This window comes from Myxine glutinosa, chromosome 8 (assembly GCF_964187855.1).
Source record: "Myxine glutinosa chromosome 8, kmMyxGlut1.1, whole genome shotgun sequence".
Classification (NCBI taxonomy): Eukaryota; Metazoa; Chordata; class Myxini; order Myxiniformes; family Myxinidae; genus Myxine; species Myxine glutinosa.
In genome coordinates, this window is record NC_136268.1 from 7,951,380 (window position 1) to 7,971,701 (window position 20,322).

General features: G+C 45.8%; 2 protein-coding genes across 3 annotated transcripts in view; one reads left to right on the top strand and one right to left on the bottom strand.

The window, feature by feature from the left end:
* Nucleotides 1-20,322, top strand: part of LOC137432237 (anoctamin-4) — a 323,734-nt gene that overhangs the window by 195,591 nt on the left and 107,821 nt on the right. For both annotated transcript variants that reach the window (XM_078782883.1, XM_068123986.2), the window contains exons 9-11: nt 16,378-16,499; nt 18,283-18,417; nt 18,529-18,622. In XM_078782883.1, coding sequence (XP_078639009.1) covers nt 16,378-16,499; nt 18,283-18,417; nt 18,529-18,622 — 351 coding nt within the window. The remainder of the gene's footprint in view (nt 1-16,377; nt 16,500-18,282; nt 18,418-18,528; nt 18,623-20,322) is intronic.
* Nucleotides 1-20,322, bottom strand: part of LOC137432238 (uncharacterized) — a 53,700-nt gene that overhangs the window by 7,042 nt on the left and 26,336 nt on the right. The gene's annotated exons all lie outside the window — the stretch shown is intronic.

Consider the following 20,322-nt stretch of genomic DNA (forward strand, 5'->3'; position numbering starts at 1 on the left):
AAAAAAATACAGTCCTCATATCCGCAACACTGCACCCTCCTCCTCTTAGGCACGTCCCGGGCCTACAACTTTTATTTAGTGTGACACGTAGGTGTAGTTCCCTCTACTTTTAACCTGACCCTGAGTGCGACAGTTTTTAAAACATAAATAAATGTGTCCCGCTGCTCCATTGCACCCTGCCTAACAGACTTACGCCCACAGTTAACCGAATTGCGGAATGGTCTTCAAACTATACATTGATGGTGGGGAGCATTATTTACAGTGACGCTATTTTATTTACAAAACTCAACCCAGGACCTGTAATTGTTCTTTCTGGGGGGAGACAGTCTGCTCTGCATCAATGCACCATGAAAGCACCCAAAAACGCACCAATACAAGCACCAATCGGTGCAGTCACCACAGTTCATCAGTGTAAAATAAAAACAACAACCCCTAACCCTGCAGGTGATCTCTTGCTCTTCGGCTCCCTCTGCTGGCTATTATTATGTCTTCCAGTTGTTGTCATTCTCTCTCGTTTTCTTACTGGCGGCCTATTTGCAATAAAGTGTGCCCAACGTGTCCATTTTATTTTCTTTATTTATGGCCCACAGGGCCGACTACGTGTGGTTCACCTGTGGCGCATCGGTGCCCTGTGGCCAAGGTCCGCCAGCAAGATTTCGGGCCCTCATGGCCGGTTCCAGCAGAGGGGCCATGCCCCAACCCATGGGGTCCATAAGTGGTGCTCGGCCACAGACATGTGGTCCATAATGTGGTGCATCGATGCAGACAGCTGGTTCTGAGAGTGCCGGGCGCACAATGGCCGACTCACGCACGCTCCCCTCGGCGCCCAATGGCACACAGGTCATGTGGGAGACAAAAGAGACAAATGAGCGAGGGGTAAGGTCACAAGGGTACACATCAATAAGGCAATGCAAGGCGAAATGCGTACGGAGAGCGAAGTGAGAAAGCTCGTCCCTACCGTACGTCACCCCCCTGTCACCTACACTACCCTTGCCCTTACCCCATATGTACAAAATCTACACATTACCAATCCGTCGCTACTGTCACGTCTCCCCATATTTCCTCTATACCAAATTCGTCACCACAATCCCTCTAACCAAAATTTGCCATCACCCAATTCATCATCAATCCTCATAAGGAGGAAGAGATGGAACATCAAGCACAATGTCACACCCACGTCATGATGCGTCCTCACATTCCAAACATTTGCACAGTAAAAAATAATCAAAACATGGCATGGTGTGGAGTACCTGTCACCTCAGGTGAGTGGATGCAGATGGTGCGAGGAGACATCCTAATCCTAACTATCCTCTAAATGACATTAACACACTTTACACTACCCGGGGTCTCTCCCTGCCAATCCATTGGCCAACTTACACTATGGGTTCTAAAAACCAAATTCCCATTGACCAAACTGTGGTGCTTCTCAATTTGGGGTCTCACTCCCCCGATTCATCTCCCGGTGCCCTTGCACAATTTCTGGGCTGTGACGTGTAGCTCTCCCAGCAGGTCTACCCACCTGCACACCTCCACCACTGCAGTTGCCTCCCGAGCTTACCTGCTCCTTAACCTAACCTATCTAACTGGGGAAGGCCCCTCCTGGCTCTATCACCCCTTGGTGCCCTCTGGCACTGGGCTACCCGGGTCCGTCCTCCGGATCCTCGGGCCCCATCCACAACTACCGGCTCCCAGAGCCCACCTGCAGCCTCACCTGGCCGACATCCTCACAGTGGTGGAGTGCCCAAACTAACTACACACACTAACAGGCTACACGCCCAGCCATTTCCACAACACTAATGCACCCATCCAAACATCATTCTTCCACTCGCACCACAGATGCCAATATCCAACCACCATTTACCTATCCCCTCTACCTAACACTTACACTACCCGCCCCGGGTATCCGTGATGGGGGTCCATCCTTCCCCCATTCACACCTTCGCACCATCCACTCCACTCCATTGTTTCCACCATACTCACTCCACGACCATCCATTCCAATACCCCAGATATTCCACACTACCATGTATTCCACACACCTGCTGTCATACCTGTTGTTGCACACCTGTGCAATCATACCTGGTGCCACCTGCACCCTCCTTCTCCCTGGACCATTTGGTCAATACCACACGCAATCACCACTACTCCCTCCTACACTGCTCCACACACCTGTTCAGTTGCACACCTGTGCAATCACACCTGTTCAATCACACCTATTCAATCCTCACACACTGCTCACTACACTTGAATACACCTTCAACACTCACACGGCATCATCTGAACTACCTGTTGCCCTGCTAACTTAGTGCTCCCCGTCTTCCCTTTAAACTAAGCACATACCACGTCATTATAATCCACTCTAACCTACCTGCGTCCCCACTACAGGTGTCATTGTTACTAACTAATCTTAACGTTACCTAATGTCATCTTCTAGGGCCCTACACACAATATCCTAACCCACCCGGGCTAGTTTTCACTGCCATCAACCCCATACTCTAGTGCTCCTTTGCCCCCCTCTGTGAGGGATGGTGGATTTACCATCCCACCACATCGGGGAGGTCCTACTATCAATTTCGCTCTCCAAATCCAACAAATCAAAAATTTGCCATTTACTGCTAATCACCGTACCAATCATCAAATTTTGCCTTTTTCTAATTTTGGGTCCAAAACACTAACCTCATCACCCGTCTACTTATTAGATCCTCTCGGTGCGCCAATTCACTTCTAAAGCTCGGCTTCGTACAGCCGAGCAATGAATGCGGGTTCTTTGGTGCCGGCGGCTGGATGCGTCCGACACTCGGTGCAGGGAAGGAGGTTTACCCGTGCCGAGATCCCACGCACCACCTCGGCGCGGAGCCATCCAATTGCCCGATCTCGACCTGCCGGAACGTCTCAATAAAAAGGGGTCGCCATGACGACCCTTCCTATCGGGCTGCCCGCTCCGCCTAGTGGAGCCCGGACGCGGCCGTTCCAAGCGAGGCCCAGCGTGGATCGCGTACGGCGGTCCTTCCGAACCCGCCTTGGCTCGGATCCCCACTGGTTCTCGCGGCACGCGAAGCTGCCCGGCGTGCACCGAGGGCCCGACTCGGCTAAAAGTCGCTCTAACCGCTAACCCGGTTACCGTCGATGCCTCACCTGCATGCTTACACGCATACGCTACCCCTTTCTTGCTCATACATCCAGCCGTCTCCCTGCTCTTGGTCGTACCTTCTCTAACACACCCAGGTACACTCATTCCGCTCACAGACTTGGTCACACACCTGACCACCGAACACCTTGGCACACATTCGTCGCTCGCACACCTCACCAACACACCTCTTCGCGCCCCTTCCTCGGTCACCTCCTCTGTGACAATCACAGGTGTGCTCTCACTCGCACACCCAACCACGTGCCTCACGACCAACTCAAGTGTGCATTCCCACACACGCTCTACCATTCCAGGTGTGCATCCTTCCATTCCAGGTGTACATCCTCGCTCACCTGTCACAACCAACTCACGCTCCGTGTCACTCTCACTACTCTCACCTCCACTCTTGACAACGCACTCACCCTTACTCTCGACAGCGCACTCTTTTCTCATGCCCCTGCCCGTTACACACCTTTCTCGCGCACACTCTCCCGTTACATCCTCTGTAACACTCACCACAGGCGTGCATTCTTCCTTACTTTTGACAGCGCACTCTTTCCCCATGCACACGTCCGTTACACACCTTTCTCGCGCATCCTCTTGCGCATACTCTCTCGTTACTTCCTCCGTAACACTCGCCACACCGCGCTTCCATGTGCCCGCTCGCACACGCGCTACGACCGACTCACTCTTGACAGCACACTCACTCCATGGCGCGCACTTTTTCCTCACACACCCCAGAGTCGGACATTCTCGCACACCTCCTCTTTCCACACACTCCGGACCAGTCATACACCTCACCATTGGTCCCTCACGAACACCCGGGTCTAAATCAACCCCCAAGCCGACTGAAGCTCCCCTCACATCATATACATTTCCGAATATATCGCCACTCACCTTGACACCTCTTCGTCGCACCTCCTCTGCCACCTGCAAACTCTTTATTTGGTTAGTGAGCAGCACATCATGAGTCGAGCACTGACCTTGTACATATTCCATTACTTCCTCCTTTATCTCCCTCTTAGTTTCTATCCGTCCCTTCTTAATTTCACTCACCTCTTCTTCCACTTCCTCTAATTTTTGCTTCACCTCTTTTATTTCCCGGTGTGTCTCCTCAAGTTCGTCCTCTAAGGCTACCGTGACCGTCTCTATGTGCATCCTCACCTGCCGGTCCTTTGTCTCCATTACCTCTGTCACCTTGTCCAACCTCATTGTCAGTCCCTCACGTACCATCTGACATTGCCTCTGTGTCGCTATCAAGTCATTTTTAATTTCTTTTTGTGTCGCCTTTAACCCTCCTAGTACTGCAGTGTTCCTTTGAACCTGCTCCACTAACTCCGTCTGTCCCTCCGTCAGCTGTTCCACCTCCTCCGTCAGATCTTCTATTCCCCCTTGTAACTTTGCCGTCCCATTTCTCACCTCTTTCTCCATACGCTTCTCACCTCGCTTTACCTCCTCGCGTAGCCCCGAAACCTCCTCACTTACACCTCGTCGTGTCCCCTCTTTCATCTCCTCCATCTCTTTTGTAGATGCCACCCTCATCTGTCCCAATTCATCCCTCTGAGCATCCAATTTACTTTCTAACCCGATTTTCACCTCCTCTAACTGATTCTCCTGGGCAGCCATTCTATTTTCCACCCCCGTTAACCCATGTTTCACCCCTTCTATCCCATTGTCTAACCCCTCAAATTTCTTGTCTAATCCCTTAAAATTATTGTCTAGCCCCTCAAATTTAGCTTCTAGCCGTTCCCCCATTTCTCCCATTTCGCCCCCCATTTCCCCCATTTTGCCCCCTATTGCCCCCCATTTCGCCCCCCAATCGCTTACTATCAGCCCTTGCTTCGTCCCTCATTGCCCCCATTTGCTCACTCTGAGCATCCATCCGATTCCCCATTTGGCCCATTCGCTCACCCTGAGCATCCATTTTTGCCATCATTTGAATCATAAAGACTCGCATGTACTCTGGCATCTCTGGCTCGGCTGCCGCGACCACGTGCGCAGTGCAATTTGATGCTGCTACGGTCACGGGCGCGGCAAAATTTGGTGCCGCTACAACCACGTGCATGAGGACGCCATTTTGTGCGTCTGATACTCCCTCAACCGCCTCCTCATTGCTCCCCTCCATTTGATCCTGGGTTACTCCTAACCCCTCCTCTAGCTCACCCACCGGCATCCGATCGCCTTGACCAGCCATGGCGCGATTTCAAAATTCGGGTTTTTCTTTACAACAACACAAATTTCCAGCACTTTGTAATTTTGAGCGCGTTAAGCGCGCTTCGGGCCTCGTATCCCACTCCCCGACACCAATTGTTGCGGACGCGATTAAAGATGTTATTTTACCGAGCGGTTGGTATTACCGCGACCGAACAGTTATTCCCCGATTTTAGAACCCGATTCCACCCAAACGTTGGCCGGATCGCACCGCGGCTGCTCAATGAGGGAAAAGACTAAAACGACGAATGCAAAGAGGAAGACGAAGGCAAAGAAAGGTTTGGAAATACTACTAAATTTATTTACTATTAACACACATAAGCAAAAAGAAAGCAGTCACGTTTATTTACAGCACATAAGACGCAGGTGACACAGTGAAAATACTAGCTTACCTACAGTCTTAATTAACCCAGGACAGAACAAACAAAAGACAGACTCACACGGGGAATGATGACAGGAATCGCAGGAGGTGGATGGCTGGAGGTGAACGCTTGGTGGAGCCAACGCGGAGCTTGGTGGAGCTTTGTTGGAGGTGAATGCTTGGTGGAGCCAACGTGGAGCTTGGTGGAGGTGAACGCTTGGTGGAGCCAACGCGGCTGGTGGGGGGTTGGTGTGACGGGTTCTCTCTCCTTCCCTCACAAGCTTCAGGACTCTTTCTCTCTCTTTCTTAGTCCCACCCAGTCCAACAACTTCCTCTCTTGCTTAGTCCAACTCAAGGCCTTTCTGTCTTCTGATCTCCTCCCTCCTCGACTCTCTCCGGGGGCCTCTGCCTCGGGTTATATAAGCCCCACCCTTGACCCTTTGCGAACCTCCCTAAAACGTTCTCTCTCCGCCCTCTAAAGCCAACCCCTCGTTCTGGGTTGGTCGGCAAGGGCTGGTTCACTCCTTCCCTCTATGACGAGGTAAGGACCCGCCTTTCTTCCCCAACCCTGCCTCGTGGTCAATGGCGGATGAAGGGAAAACCGCCCAAAATGCAGTTGGCAATTGACGAAAAGGGGGAATGGAGGTTTTGGGAATGGGAATGAAGGGAATCTATCTCTTTCACTTGGTGCAATGGAGTACTTCTATTAATGGGAGACACAGCCTTACCCTAAAACACAGAATAAGATATAACTATCGAACAGGGGTATTCTATGATTGGCTGATGTGTATGCTTGTGGACTAATTATGGGACGCCCTTTTGACCTTTACACAGCTCCGGAGGCAGGAGGCGCAGACTAACAATAATAATAATAATAAAGCACACAATCAAAAAAAATACAGTCCTCATATCCGCAACAATAGCCTATTTTACTCCAGGGGGTCCCAGGATTACCCACCCAAAATTTCGTTGCAATTGGTTCAGCCGTTTTGCGGTACCTGGGAACGGACAGATGGACGGACATTTCGTGAATTATAGTAAGACTAGTGGGGTCACCCGTGGGAATCCCACGGGTATGGACGTGTGTGACATTTGGACATCTTGATTTAGATGCTGCACATTAAATTTTACAAAATGGTTAAAATGGTCTAATGAACACAATTTATTTATTTCACATAATATGTGACCCTTCACTCCTCTCCACCCTCACCCCTCTCCAATGCCACTCCTCCTCACACTCCTCTCCAATACCTCCTCACACTCCTCTCCAATACCTCCTCACACTCCTCTCCAACCCCTCACACTCCTCTCCAACCCCTCACACTCCTCTCCAATACCTCCTCACACTCCTCTCCAATACCTCCTCACACTCCTCTCCGCTCCAATCGGCCCTCACTCTCCGCTCCAATCGGCCCTCACTCTCCAACTCCTTGCTCCTCACTCTCCAACCCCTAGCTCCTCGCTCTCCAACCCCTCGCTCCTCACTCTCCAACCCCTCGCTCCTCGTTCTCCAACCCCTAGCACCTCGCTCTCCAACCCCTCGCTCCTCTCCAACCCTCCTCATCGTTGTTGCAGCAGCATCCTGTGCGGTTCTCCCGTCTCGTGCGGTTCTTGCGACATCCTGTTTAAGTCTGCATTGACGTTCGTCGACGGACTCGTTCGCCCGTCTCATTCGTTTTCTTGCTACATCCTGTTCAAGTCTGCGTTCTTCATCGACCGTCGCATTCATTTTGGAAATGGAAGTTTCCACGCAACGCATGAATTGTCACGATCCTCAAGAGGAAGTGTCTCGTAATTATCAAATGACAAATGGCAAGTAAATTACATTGTGAAAATTAAAGATTTAAAATAAACCTATTTAAAGTGTATGCGCACATAACTAATAAAAAAAAAACGAAGAAATATCTCTCGGTAATTTCCTGAAGCATATTTTACTTCCGGATAATAATGTTGAATGAAATAAGAAAGAACGAAGAAAAACATGTCGTTTTTGTGCCGACTCTCATAAAAGGTAAAAGTAATATATCGTAACGGAAAAGAAAAAGCGAATTTTTAATATATGTCGACATTTTCCCCGAATGTTATTTTAGGCGGTGTATTTTCGTGTATCATCGTGGCGCGATTTTTATAAATATATCTCGGCAATTTCCCGTGTGTGCGTGAATGTTCTCAATTATTTCTGACACCGAGTCTAAAACCATCGATAAAAATTAAATCAGATGGTGAATTCGACATAAAATCGTGAGGGTGACTCAATGAATGGGCTTTAGTTTACAGGCCTTTGGGAAATCATTTCGTTCTACAAACGGAAACTTTCTTGGGATTCTCTTCCCGTTTTTTTTCAACCGAGTCTAACACTATGTTAGCGACTGTTAAAAATGAAATTATATATCGAATTAGAATTGAAATAAACCTGTGTGAGAGAGAAAGACAGCACGGGCCTAACTAAACAGGCCTCAAAGCCATTCGAGGTAATAAAATGGTGTATATTTGTTTTCATGAAGCCTCTCCAAGAATGGGTGGAGCTATGGGTGGAGCTACTCTGCAAACGGACTAAGCCACACCCCCAGACAGACGGACAGAATCACCTTCGCCTATTATAATATAGATTAGCAAAGGTACCCGGCGTTGCCGGGCAACGCAGTCGCTTCACAGATGGGAATATTAAGAGAGGGGGAAATAGAGGGGAGGCTGAATGGAGTGGGAGGGGAGGGTAAGTGAGGGGAGGAGAGTGGAGAAGGGGGAGGAAAGGGGAGAGGGAAGAGTGGAGCGGGCAAAGGAGAGGGGAGGAGAGGAGAGGGGCAAATGGAAGGGTAGGGCAGAAGGGAGTGGGAGAGAGGGAGGGTGGGGGAGGGGAGAGACAAAGTGGGGTGAGAGAGAGAGAGATAGAGATAGAGATGGAAGAAAATAAAGACAGAAAGATGAGGGGAGGAGGGTGGGGGATTAGCAAAGAGAATGCAAAGCCACTTCTCATGTTTGGAGAATACAGTATAGAGAGGAAGAGGTAAATTCTGCCACTTTTGCGTACATAATAAATAGATAGTATAGTGTTTTGACCAACAGGTTTTTCAGAGAAAATGAATAAAAATTAACTTTCATGCTTTAAAAATCGTGTGAATAAATTATTGAAATATCAGTTGTTTTTTGGGAGGATTTTTTTGTTCGTATCCTTTTCTCACCTGTGTTGCAAGTAGAGCGACCTGCATTGAAATGCTTCAAAAAGCGGTGTATTATCAGAAATACTGTTTGATAGTGCCATATATTACTGTCATCTGAATAAAATAAAATGTTGAAAGGAAAGGTATTGAATATAGCAAACGTTTTCGGAATCTAATTGATATGTGAAAATGGGATTGAACGAGACTCACCATTATTATAAGTGAAGATGAAGATGGAGGAAGAGGTTTTGTTTTAAACTGTAAATTGTAACTGGCCCATCTATCCTCAACTTACTCAACTATATCATACGGTTTGCAGATTGCCTCGCATCTGATTGATATAAAGATGGCGATCATAATTGATGGCCAGCATAGGTACGGCGCATAAATACCCCATAGGCCAATTGTTGATGGGCTGATGCAGGCACACCGAGACTGAGCTCCTTTTATATTATCGATTGTTCTTCTATCAAATTTATTGACATCATATAAAATAGGTATTGAATATAAAATAGGTATTGATATCATATAATTTTTTTATTTTTTTTTAAATAAAATAATAGCACACTTGACACTAGTTTAAATATATTTGGACAGAAAGGTGCATTTATGCTGACTCAGGAGAAACGAGTAGAAAACGACATAAAATGTCATAGCCCCCGTGGTTTTAGTAATTTTGCTGTCCGGAGTTAAAGGGCTGGCCCATATTTACAAGATCTATGAGTATGCGCAACTGACTTGAGTGGTCATGTGACGTGGAAGATTGCATACGATTGGGTTAAACAATGACCTGCTTCAGTCAGAGTACGGAACAAAATCTTTTGCATATGTATAATCTCATGTATTGTCATTTTGGCAAGTTTGAACAAAATTGGACCATGCATGTCCGATAAATGGTTGGGGACACGTTTAAGTAACAAAATGGCTGCCAGTTGGCCAACTTGGATCTGATCTCGAAAGAAAAATGACGCACATATGTAAGCCATCATTCATTCATCTGTGTGCCAAGTTTGAATAAGATCGGTAACTGCATGTCCGAGAAATGGTCGAGGACGTGTTCAATAGATGTCTCTCAATAGATGTTTTCGGAGATGATGTCTCTCCGAAAAGACCGACTGGACAACCCTCCCATCCACTTTCTGAATAATCCTCTCCAAGAAGTTCTGTCACTCAAGCTTTTGGGTCTCACTATCAGCTATGATCTTTACTGGGAAAACCACATTTCCAAGCTGGCCTCCAAAGCCAGTCGCCAACTGGGCATCCTCCGTCGTGCGAAGTCCTTCCTTGGCACACCTGAGCTCCTCACCACATACAAGGCTTTCATCCGCAGCTCAATGGAATACTGCTCTCCCCTCTGGGCTGGTGCTCCTGCCTCACACCTAGCTCATCTTCACGCTGTTGAAACCAAAGCATTCAGAATCATTGGAATCTCCCACGATGACGCTAACTCCAAGGGCCTCTCACTCACTCACCGCAGGCAGGTTGGTGGTCTTTCCGTCTTCTACCGACTCCTCTCTGGCCTTGCCCCCCCCCCCCCCCACCCCCAGCTCTCTCTGGGCTCTGTCCCACAAATATTCCTACAGGTCGCACAAGATCTGCCTGCAACCCTCTTATGGTCAAACTGCCAAAATCAAGACTCTCTGCTCACCTTCACTCCTTCATTCCTCTTTTCTCCCGCCTCTGGAACAAACTCCCTCACTCTCTTCAATCCCACTCCACCCTCCAGGTCTTTAAAACAGCTGTTCACCACCATCTCTTATCTTCCCCCATCCAAAACCTTGATCTTTTCTCCCCCCGCTAATTTCACCCCAATTCCACTTTTTTGAAATACCAACTTCTGTCCTGGAAGTCCTTGGTGTCCTTGTGTTTTATACTTCTCCCTCCCCTCCCCCTCCCCCCCCCCCCCGCCCTTCCCACGCCTCCTCCCCCCAAGCCCTCTCCCTTCCACACATCTCCCTGCTCTCAAATGTTGTGTTTGTGTGCTTCCCCTTCTCTCCCCATCTTGTTTTCCGCTCCCTCTTTTTATATATTTTGTTTTGTCTGGTTGATTTGTTTGTGAAGTAAATGTTAGCTCTTTCACGAGCCTCGATTCAGTATACAAAAATATATATATGTATATATACCGGTTTTTTTTTTTTACAACTAAAATGGCCGCCAGTCGGCCATCTTTGATCAGATCGCAAAATAAATGAGCTGCACGTGTATGCCATCATGTACTGAGCTTGTGCCAAGTTTGAATAAAATCGCACCATGAATGAGAAATAGTTGGGGACACGTTTAAGCATTTAAATGGCCGCCAGTCGGCCATGTTGCACCTGGTCTCGAAAACAAATGATGTGCATATGTAAGCCACCATTCATTATCTGTTTGCCAAGTTTGAACAAGATCGATAAACGCATGTCCGAGATATGGCTGCGGAGAGATGCACGCACGGCCGGACCAAGTCCAACGGGGGCTAATAATGGTTGAATAACTGACAGCCTGGCACCTTATCAGTTTTTGCAATCTAATAAATAAAATTTGTCATCTGTCTGTCTATATATTCATGGTTTATGCAAAGACCGCTGGGCGGACAACCACCAAACTTGACACACAGACCAATTCAGACCCGGGGATTGTCCTGAAGGTATTTTCATCCACCACGTCAGCCTTTCATGACCCCTAATACTCCAAATATGCTGAAGACTTAATACGTCTGTGAAGCCGTGTCACTATATGTTTATTAATTACGTATTGTTTGATTGTCACATGCACACTGACTACATTACGTCTATTGATAACGTACTATTGCAATGTACCTTTTAAACCTTTCGACCCTTTAGACTGTTGAGACCCCTTTGATCTTCGAAGACCTCTAAAAGTCTGAGGATCCCCAAACCCTAAAGACCCATCAGACTTTGAAGAGCCTTAAGATCTTTTAAGACCTATCAGACCCTGAATACCCCTAAGACCACTTAAGACCCCAAAGACTCTTTAGACCACATAGACCCTTTCGACCTAAAAAAACAAAAAACCCTTTAGACCTCTAAGACTGAAGACTCGTAAGACACTTAACACCCTTGAAGACCCTTTCGACACCTTTAGGTCCCTTCACCCTTTTGACCTTTTAGACCCCTTAAACCTTAACACGATTTAGACTCCTCACACCCTTCAGACAGATGAGACAGATTGGACCCGACCATTTAGAACTTTAGACCACTTGGACCTTTTTAGACCCTTTTTACATGCTTGAGAGATGAGACCCTTTCGACCCCTTAGACACTAACTACTATTGGAACGTACCCTTTAGACTATCTCGAACCATTTAAGCGCACATCACACAAAGCTCTAATAGTCTTTTTGCAAAACACAGATGATACTTTTTTCAGAAAGTAACGTGCAAACTCGACCCACCCAGAGGGTGTGTGCTCTGCTATCTAATATATGAAGAAGAAAGTTTGTTTGTTTTTTTTGTTTATGTATATGGACCCTGCAGGAACCAAAGCGACCTAACCAATGTGAAGACCGTATGTTGAGGTTGTAGTGATTTGTTTTGAACAACACCAATTTATCATTATGGTGTTTACACGTGCGACTGTTAATAAAAAGATTGCTTTACACAGGTCCATCATAATGCCTCCGTGTTCAGGCCTTGATTGAGTATGTTGGTTATACACTGCCTGTGGTTCCCCCAGCAGCGATTGAGTAATAAGTTTTGTGAATATTGTATATTGAGGTTGGCATGATTTGTTGTCAACAACACAAATTTTAATTATTGGATTATTTCATTGAATTTCTCCGGGCAACGCCGGGTGCTTCAGCTAGTGCAATAATAATTATAATCTCAATAATAATAATATAATACCATGTCATGGCTCTAATAAAACCCAATAATGTGTAAATATTGTAACGAATTTGAGAATTATGGTTGGTTGTGTGTAAATGTCACCCTCCATAATGTAAAGAAAGGTCAAAGGTCGTCCTCTTAGTTAATTCCATAAACATACACGCAGGGCACCATATATCCTTTTAAATAGTTATTCCCTTATTCTATGTAGTTTAAGGCTGTGTTTCCCAATAGTCGACTCTCCATTGCACCGAATTAAATAAGATTAGGTCCCATCTTCAAAGTGCCAGGTTTGGATGGTTTTCGCCGCAAATGGACTCCATTGAGCACGCGGTCGGTTCGGAGAAGAAAGGCGTGTCTCCGCACCTCGTCATAGGAAGGAGGAGTGAGTCGGCCCCGCTCAACCAATCCAGCACGAAGGGGTTTGGCTTGAGAGGGCGGAGAGAGAACGATCTGGGAGGTTCGCGAAGGTTCAAGGGTGGGGCTTATATAACCCGCGGGAGACGCCCCCACCTCAGATGAGATACGGCAGATGAGTCCTGGGAAAGCACGCAATGTCCCTACGGCGGCCGAGAGAGAGAAGACCGAGGCAATTCGAGGAGCGCGCGACGCAGCGGTGCGCAAAAGGAACTTCGCCTGCGCAGTTTGAAACCGTGGGAGTTCGCACGACCGCAGCTCGGCTTTTTGATGGCGGTGCCTTCCGGCCCGACCGTGCCCAGTCCCCGCCGGACCTTCCTTTTCCTCTCCAAGCCATCCACCTCCAGCCATTCATTCCTGCCTGCATTCCCCGTGTAAGTGTGATCGTTCGTCTGTCTTTCACGTTGTCCTGGGGTATTAATTAAGAGTGTAATAGGTAAGCTAGTGTTGCACTGTGTCTTCTTCTCCTGTAAATTACTTTCGTTATTCTTCCTTCTCCTTGGTTTCTTTCGTTGTGTAAATAGTAATTAATAGTAATAAATCCTGTTCTTCCTACTTTGTCCTCTTTCCCTTCGCATTCGGTCACTTTAGAGGTTTCCCCATTGAGGGCCCGTGGCGCGATTCGGCCGACGAAGATCAATCGGGTCATTCTTGGTAACCGGCTCACAGTGCAGTTCGCTTCGCTCGGCACAACTAGTCCATTACGCTGCGACCGTGGGCGGGGGAGTATTTCCTTGCGTACCGGTAGGTGCTGGTATTTAGGTCATAGGACAGTTGGGCCTAATACCCGACCCAGCGCTGACCGGGCGTGACGTCATACCCCTGGGACCACGTCGGTCAGTCATAAGCAAGGGGGTTAATCCCCCCTTGGTAAGTGGGGAAGGCCGACGTTGGATTCCGTAACAATATGTAAATGTGCAATGAGTATGGGTTGTTTGCTTGCAGGTAGTGAGGAAGTTTACCAATAATCTTTCATACTCAACATACCTGGAACTCATAACTTTGGCATCTTTCTGTACGTCACCAAAAGACGAAAACCATCTGATGTGGAACTCATACAACAAACTAGATGGTATTCATAGAATACTTACCCTGCGCAGTCAATTTGGTGTGAGCCAACTCTTCTGCTTTTGAACGTTTCTTTTTTTTTGATCCAATATGGCTGCCAGACCACGTGAGCGATGACGTCATATAATTTATATTCTCTAATATAATTGTTGCATAGATCATGCTCAATAATCATGCTCAATAAATTTCAAACTGATCAGACTTAGCGTTGTCCCTGTCGAATTATGATGTGATAATTATGGCACCAATGACGTCATCATTAACAACACCTATTCCTCATATTGAGTTATTTACAATGAGCTACGTTTCAATTTTTTCCATAGAGCGGTTTTGGAGATATAGAGGTGCAATGTTTTTCGGTTTTTCCAAGATGGCACCTGTAACACATGACCTATGACATCATGATTTATCATTAAAATATTCTAAAGGAGGAGGTGCTCCTATGGTGAAAATTTCGTGTCCAGACCAACAGTTGCTGAAAAAAATTAATAATGATCAGATGGATAAGTTTTGTATTTGTTGAATTATTATGTCATAATGAAGGCACCGATGACATCATCATTAACATAATCTTATTCCCCATGGGGAGTAGTTGACAATGAGCCAGGTCTCAATTTTTTCCATGGAGTGGTTTCAGAGATATAGTGCGAAGTTTTTCCAAGATGGTGCCTGCACCACATGACCTATGACGTCATAATAATCATTAAAATATTCTACAGGAGGAGGCCCTCCTATGGTGAAAATTTCGTGTCAATCGGACCAAGAATTGCTGGAAAAATTAATAATGATCAGATGGATAAGTGTTGTATTTGTTGAATTATTACGTCATAATGAAGGCACCGATGACATCATTAACATAATCTTATTCCCCATGGAGAGTAGTTGACAATGAGCCAGGTCTCAATTTTTTCCATGGAGTGGTTTCAGAGATATAGTGCGAAGTTTTTCCAAGATGGTGCGTGCACCACATGACCTATGACGTCATAATAATCATTAAAATATTCTACAGGAGGAGGCCCTCCTATGGTGAAAATTTTGTGTCAATCGGACCAAGAACGGCAGAGAAAAATATTCATACTGATCGAATCAAGCGTATGACGTCATAATTAAAGTACCGATGACATCATTAACATATCTGATTCCCCAAGCGGAGTACTTGACAATGAGCCATGTTTCCATTTTTTCCATTGAGTGGTTTGAGAGATAGAGGTGTAACGTTTTTCCAAGATGGCGTCCGTACCACGTGACCTATGGCATCATAATTATGAATAAAAAAATTCTGCAGGCGGAGGCGCTCCTATGGTAAAATTTCGTGTCAATCGGACCAATGGTTGCCGAGAAAATGAATTTTTAAAATGCAGACACGGCACACATACGGCACACGTACGCAACCGAATGCTTCACCCCGCTTTTTGCTTCGCGAGCACAGGGTAGCAAGGCCGGAATCTAACAGCGGCGTAGCCGGGCTTGTAAAATATTATAAACCACAAACACACATGATTAGCTTTTCAAACAGTCGCTAATGCTGTTTATGATATTAAACAAAGAAATTTGGAAGAATCCCGACATCCGTGAGGTAAGTTTTACTTACAGAACTGAGGGAAGATCTACTGTAGGCTAGATTATACCCCACAAGTGTTGGGTAAATAGCATGACCCTTCCTGCCGGGCCTATATGTACTGTGTCAATGGAAGATCCGTAACGTCTATGCTTTCAATATTTGATGATCATTTTAACAATGGTTTTGTTTGTGTTTCACACTGAATGAAAAACGTCAAGGTAGAGCATGTACATTGTGAAATATGACATGTTCGACGATATGTTCGGTCTGAACGAAATTGGAATTAAAATGGCGGAGTGTTGAGTCGCTCTGATTGGTATACGTTTGAGGGGACAGACAGACAGACATACATACAGACGGACAAACGCTGTTCTAGACGGCTTTGCCCTGTAGGCTACGCCATAAAAATGTCGCATGTGATCTTCAAACATGTATCGCCTGTCATTCGGTTTGCTGTGTGCTTCTGGCATGTCGGAACATTGTGAACATTCCACGACGGCCCTCCCTCACAACACTTGAGCTCAGCTTTATTGGAAAATGTGATGTCACAGAAACAAAGTTTACTGCAGCCTGAAGATGAAAATGACCTCAGCAATGGTGATTGTCATAACCTGACTTATAATCATCATAATCATTGTGATGATTGCAGGGAAGCTACAAAGGAACTCGGCCGATTACACAAAATGGGGCGGACAACCACCGTCATTTGCTGTACGAGCGCTGGGCTCGATGGGGTATGTGGTACAAGTATCAACCCCTCAACCTCATCAGGTTTGTTTATTGGTAGTTCTTCTTATACACCACAGTCAACGTCAAGCACTTTTGGTCATGTCCTTGCTTTTATTCTTGTCCTGTGGCCTATGCACCATGATGAGCTAGGCGGTGCAAGATCATGGCGTATACACGGTTTGCCAAGCTTGCATTTGATATTGTTTTATGTACACAAAAGTAGTCTTGTCCTGTTGTTTCGTTGTTGAATTCTCATGTCTCTGTCTTTGTCTTCTCTGTTCCATCCCCTGAGAGGAATTGTGCTATAAACATTGGATGTAATATGTGAACCGACATCAAAGGACCCTTTAATTATTTGTTTAGACCCAGACCTTGAGGCACTTGGATGGGGCTAAGCAATCAAAGACCCACAACTAATCTACCAGTTAGAGGAACGTTAAGGTGGCCCGAGGTGTGATAGAGGGGATGATCCTCCGTGCTACCAGTCCGCTCTGGTCCCATTGGCAAATGAGGTGCCTGCCTCAGGGCTTTTACACTGTTGCGTTCCTGAAGGACTCAGCTGTGCTCACCGTCTTTAGAACCTTTCAACACTATCTCATTGGAGCTCTACACCGACTGCAAACATAAAAAAAGAAATCCTCAGTCCCTCTTTTGCATTCAGACAGAGAAGCCTTTAACATTGGGAGATGTTTCCAGTCCTTTGTGATGCCATACAGGAAGCTCACAAACTGAATCCATTTTTCTTTTTTTCTCCTTGGTATTTATGGATTTGGCTTAGCGGTTCGGGTGCTGGCTTGGGATCCTAGGATCCTGGGTTCGAATCCCGGTCGATCGCTGAATTAACGCCAGCGGGGTTGACTCAGCCTGTCATCCTTCTGAGGTTGGCAAATTGAGTACCAGTTCACTGGTAATTCCCTGTGTGTCGCAAGAGGCGACTAACAGGGTTGGCGGCAGGAAGGGCATCCGGCCATAAAACATTGCTTCAAAAAGGGGACCAAGGTGCCCGAAAAAGGCCAACCCCTGCTCTGCGGGGAAAAATGGCCTCCAAAGGTGGTTCTTCTTTGTATTTATGGATTGTACATGTGTGTTGCAGTTATGTTTGAATATGTTTTTTGATAACTTCCCATATACAGGGTGAGTCAGAAGTAGCGCCCGATTTCTGTATATGTATATATATTTCTGTCAGTTGATTGTTTGTTTGCCATTTGTATTACAGTGTACAAGAAGGTAGAAATAAATGAATGACATGTTTATCTAACCATTTATTCGGGGGAAAATTATTACGGAAGTGTAAGTGGATCCCGGAAAGTGGATCGGCCGCCGCGGTCCAATCGAGTAGCCGGCACGATCCCCAGACCTTACACCTCCAGATTCCTTTCTTTGGGGGCTCATGAAAGACCTTGTTTATGGTGAAAAGCCTCGTACCATTCAGGAATTGAAGGCTCAAATCACTGCAAAGTTTGAGGAAATTGATATCGAACTCTGCAAGCGTGTGTGCCACTCTGTGCCTGCTCGGCTGCAATTGTGCATCGATCACGAGGGAAGGCACTTTGAAAATTGCAAGTAAAACAGCTTGGTACACTTCTGTAATAATTTTTCCCCGAATAAATGGTTAGATAAACATGTCATTCATTTATTTATACCTTCTTGTACACTGTAATACAAATGGCAAACAAACAATCAACTGACAGAAATATATATATATATATATATAAACAGAAATCGGGCGCTACTTCTGACTCACCCTGTATATAAATAAATAATATACAGATGGTCCCTCTGGTTGAACAACGTTTGGTAAATCTTGTTGCTTGTGCACTTACAGGAGGTATTTCGGTGAAAAAATTGCACTCTACTTCGCGTGGATTGGCTGGTACACTGGCATGCTGATTCCTGCCTCCGCCATTGGCTTTGTCGTTTTCCTCTATGGCTGTTTCACCATGAATACAAGCACCGTTAGGTGATCTCACATGGTTCTTTACTGCCATTTTCCTATCATTTTATGTGTTCATCTCTCTTCGTTCCTTGACCGTCAACGTCACAATCCCCAACGTTTTGTCTCGTGTCACAGCCAAGAGATCTGCCATTCCAAGCTTATCATGTGTCCCATGTGTAATGGGAAATGCAATTACTGGAGGTTGTCTGACAGCTGCATCTATTCAAAGGTAATAGAACATTGGGAATTTTAAAGTGTTACTGAAACATTGCAGAATTTAAAACGTATCTTTAACATCCCCGGTCACTGCAGCAAGAGTATACACGAAATTATTTTGTCATTAGATCATGTACTCTACAATAATTCTTTATCTACTGGTATATTTGTACAAACAATACTGGTATTTTAAATAATCAAGATGTTACTAATAATTATTTTCAGTCATCTAAAAGAAGCTGTGTTTTATTTTTAAGATGGAGTAAAGTGTGACAGTGTTCCACCCTTTGTAACCCCCTCCGAGTTGGTCTGCGATCGAATTAACAAATTAATATACCCCTCTCTGTTGGTTATACACAGGGCCTTCAGAAAGTATTCACACCCCTTGACATTTTTTCACATTCTGTTGTGTTACAGCCTGAATTAAAAATGGAATAAATTGAGTTTTTATTTTGTCACTGATCTACACATAATACCCCATAATGTCAAAGTGGAATAAGTTTGTTTAGAATTTTTTTTACAAGATAATTAAAAATGAAAAGGTGAAATGTCTTCAGTGAATAAGTATTCAACCCCTTTGCTGTGACACTCCAAATTGAGCTCAGGTACATCCAATTTCCTTTGATCATCCTTAAGATGTCTCTACAACTTGATTGGAGTCCACATGTGGCCAATTCAATTGATTGGACATTATTTAGAAAGAAACACACCTTTCTATATAAGGTCCCACAGTTGACGGTGCATGTCAGAGCAGAAACTCTACCATGAAGTCCGAGGAACTGTCCATAGAACTCCGAGATAGAATTGTGAGGAGGGATAGATCTGGGGAAGGGTATAAAGCAATTTCTAAAGTGTTGCAAGTTCTTTTCTAGAGCTGACCATCCAACCAAACTGAGTAGCCAGGAATAAGGACCTTGGTCAGGGAGGTGACCAAGATCCAAATGACCACTCTGACAGAACTACAAAGTTCCTTGGCTGAGATGGGAGAACCGAACAGAAGGCCCAACCGTCTCTGCAGCACTTCACACATCTAGGCTTTATGGAAGAGTGGCCAGACGGACGCCACTTCTGAGAAAAAGGCACATGACAGCACACCTGGAGTTTGCAAAAAGGCACGTGAAAGACTCTGAGAGCAGGAGGCAAAATATTCTGTGGTCTGCTTAGAGGGAAATTTAACTCTTTGACCTGAACACAAAGCACTAGGTCTGGTGGAAACCAAGCACACCTCATCATCCATCTAACACCATCCCCTACCATGAAGCATGATGGTGGCGGCATCATGCTCTGGGGATGCTTTTCAGCAGCAGGAACTGGGAGACTTGAAAAATAGAGGGAACCATTAATGGAGCCAAATACAGGCAAATCCTCATGGAAAACCTACTTCAGAGTGTAAAAGACTTCAGACTGCAGCGAAGATTCATGCTCCAAAAGGACAATACAGCTAAAGCAACACTGGAATGGTTTCAGAATAAGAACATGAAAGTCCTTGATGGCCCAGCCAAAGCCCAGACTTGAATCCCATTTGGAATCTGTGGAAAGACTTGTAGATTGCTGTTCACCGACTCTCCTCATCCAACTTGACAGAGCTTGTGCAAATCTGCAAGGGAAAATGGGAGAAACTACCCAGATCCAGATGTGCAAAGCTGATACAGACATACCCAAGAAGACTAGAAGCTGTAATCGCTGCTAAAGGCGCTTCTACGAAGTATTGAC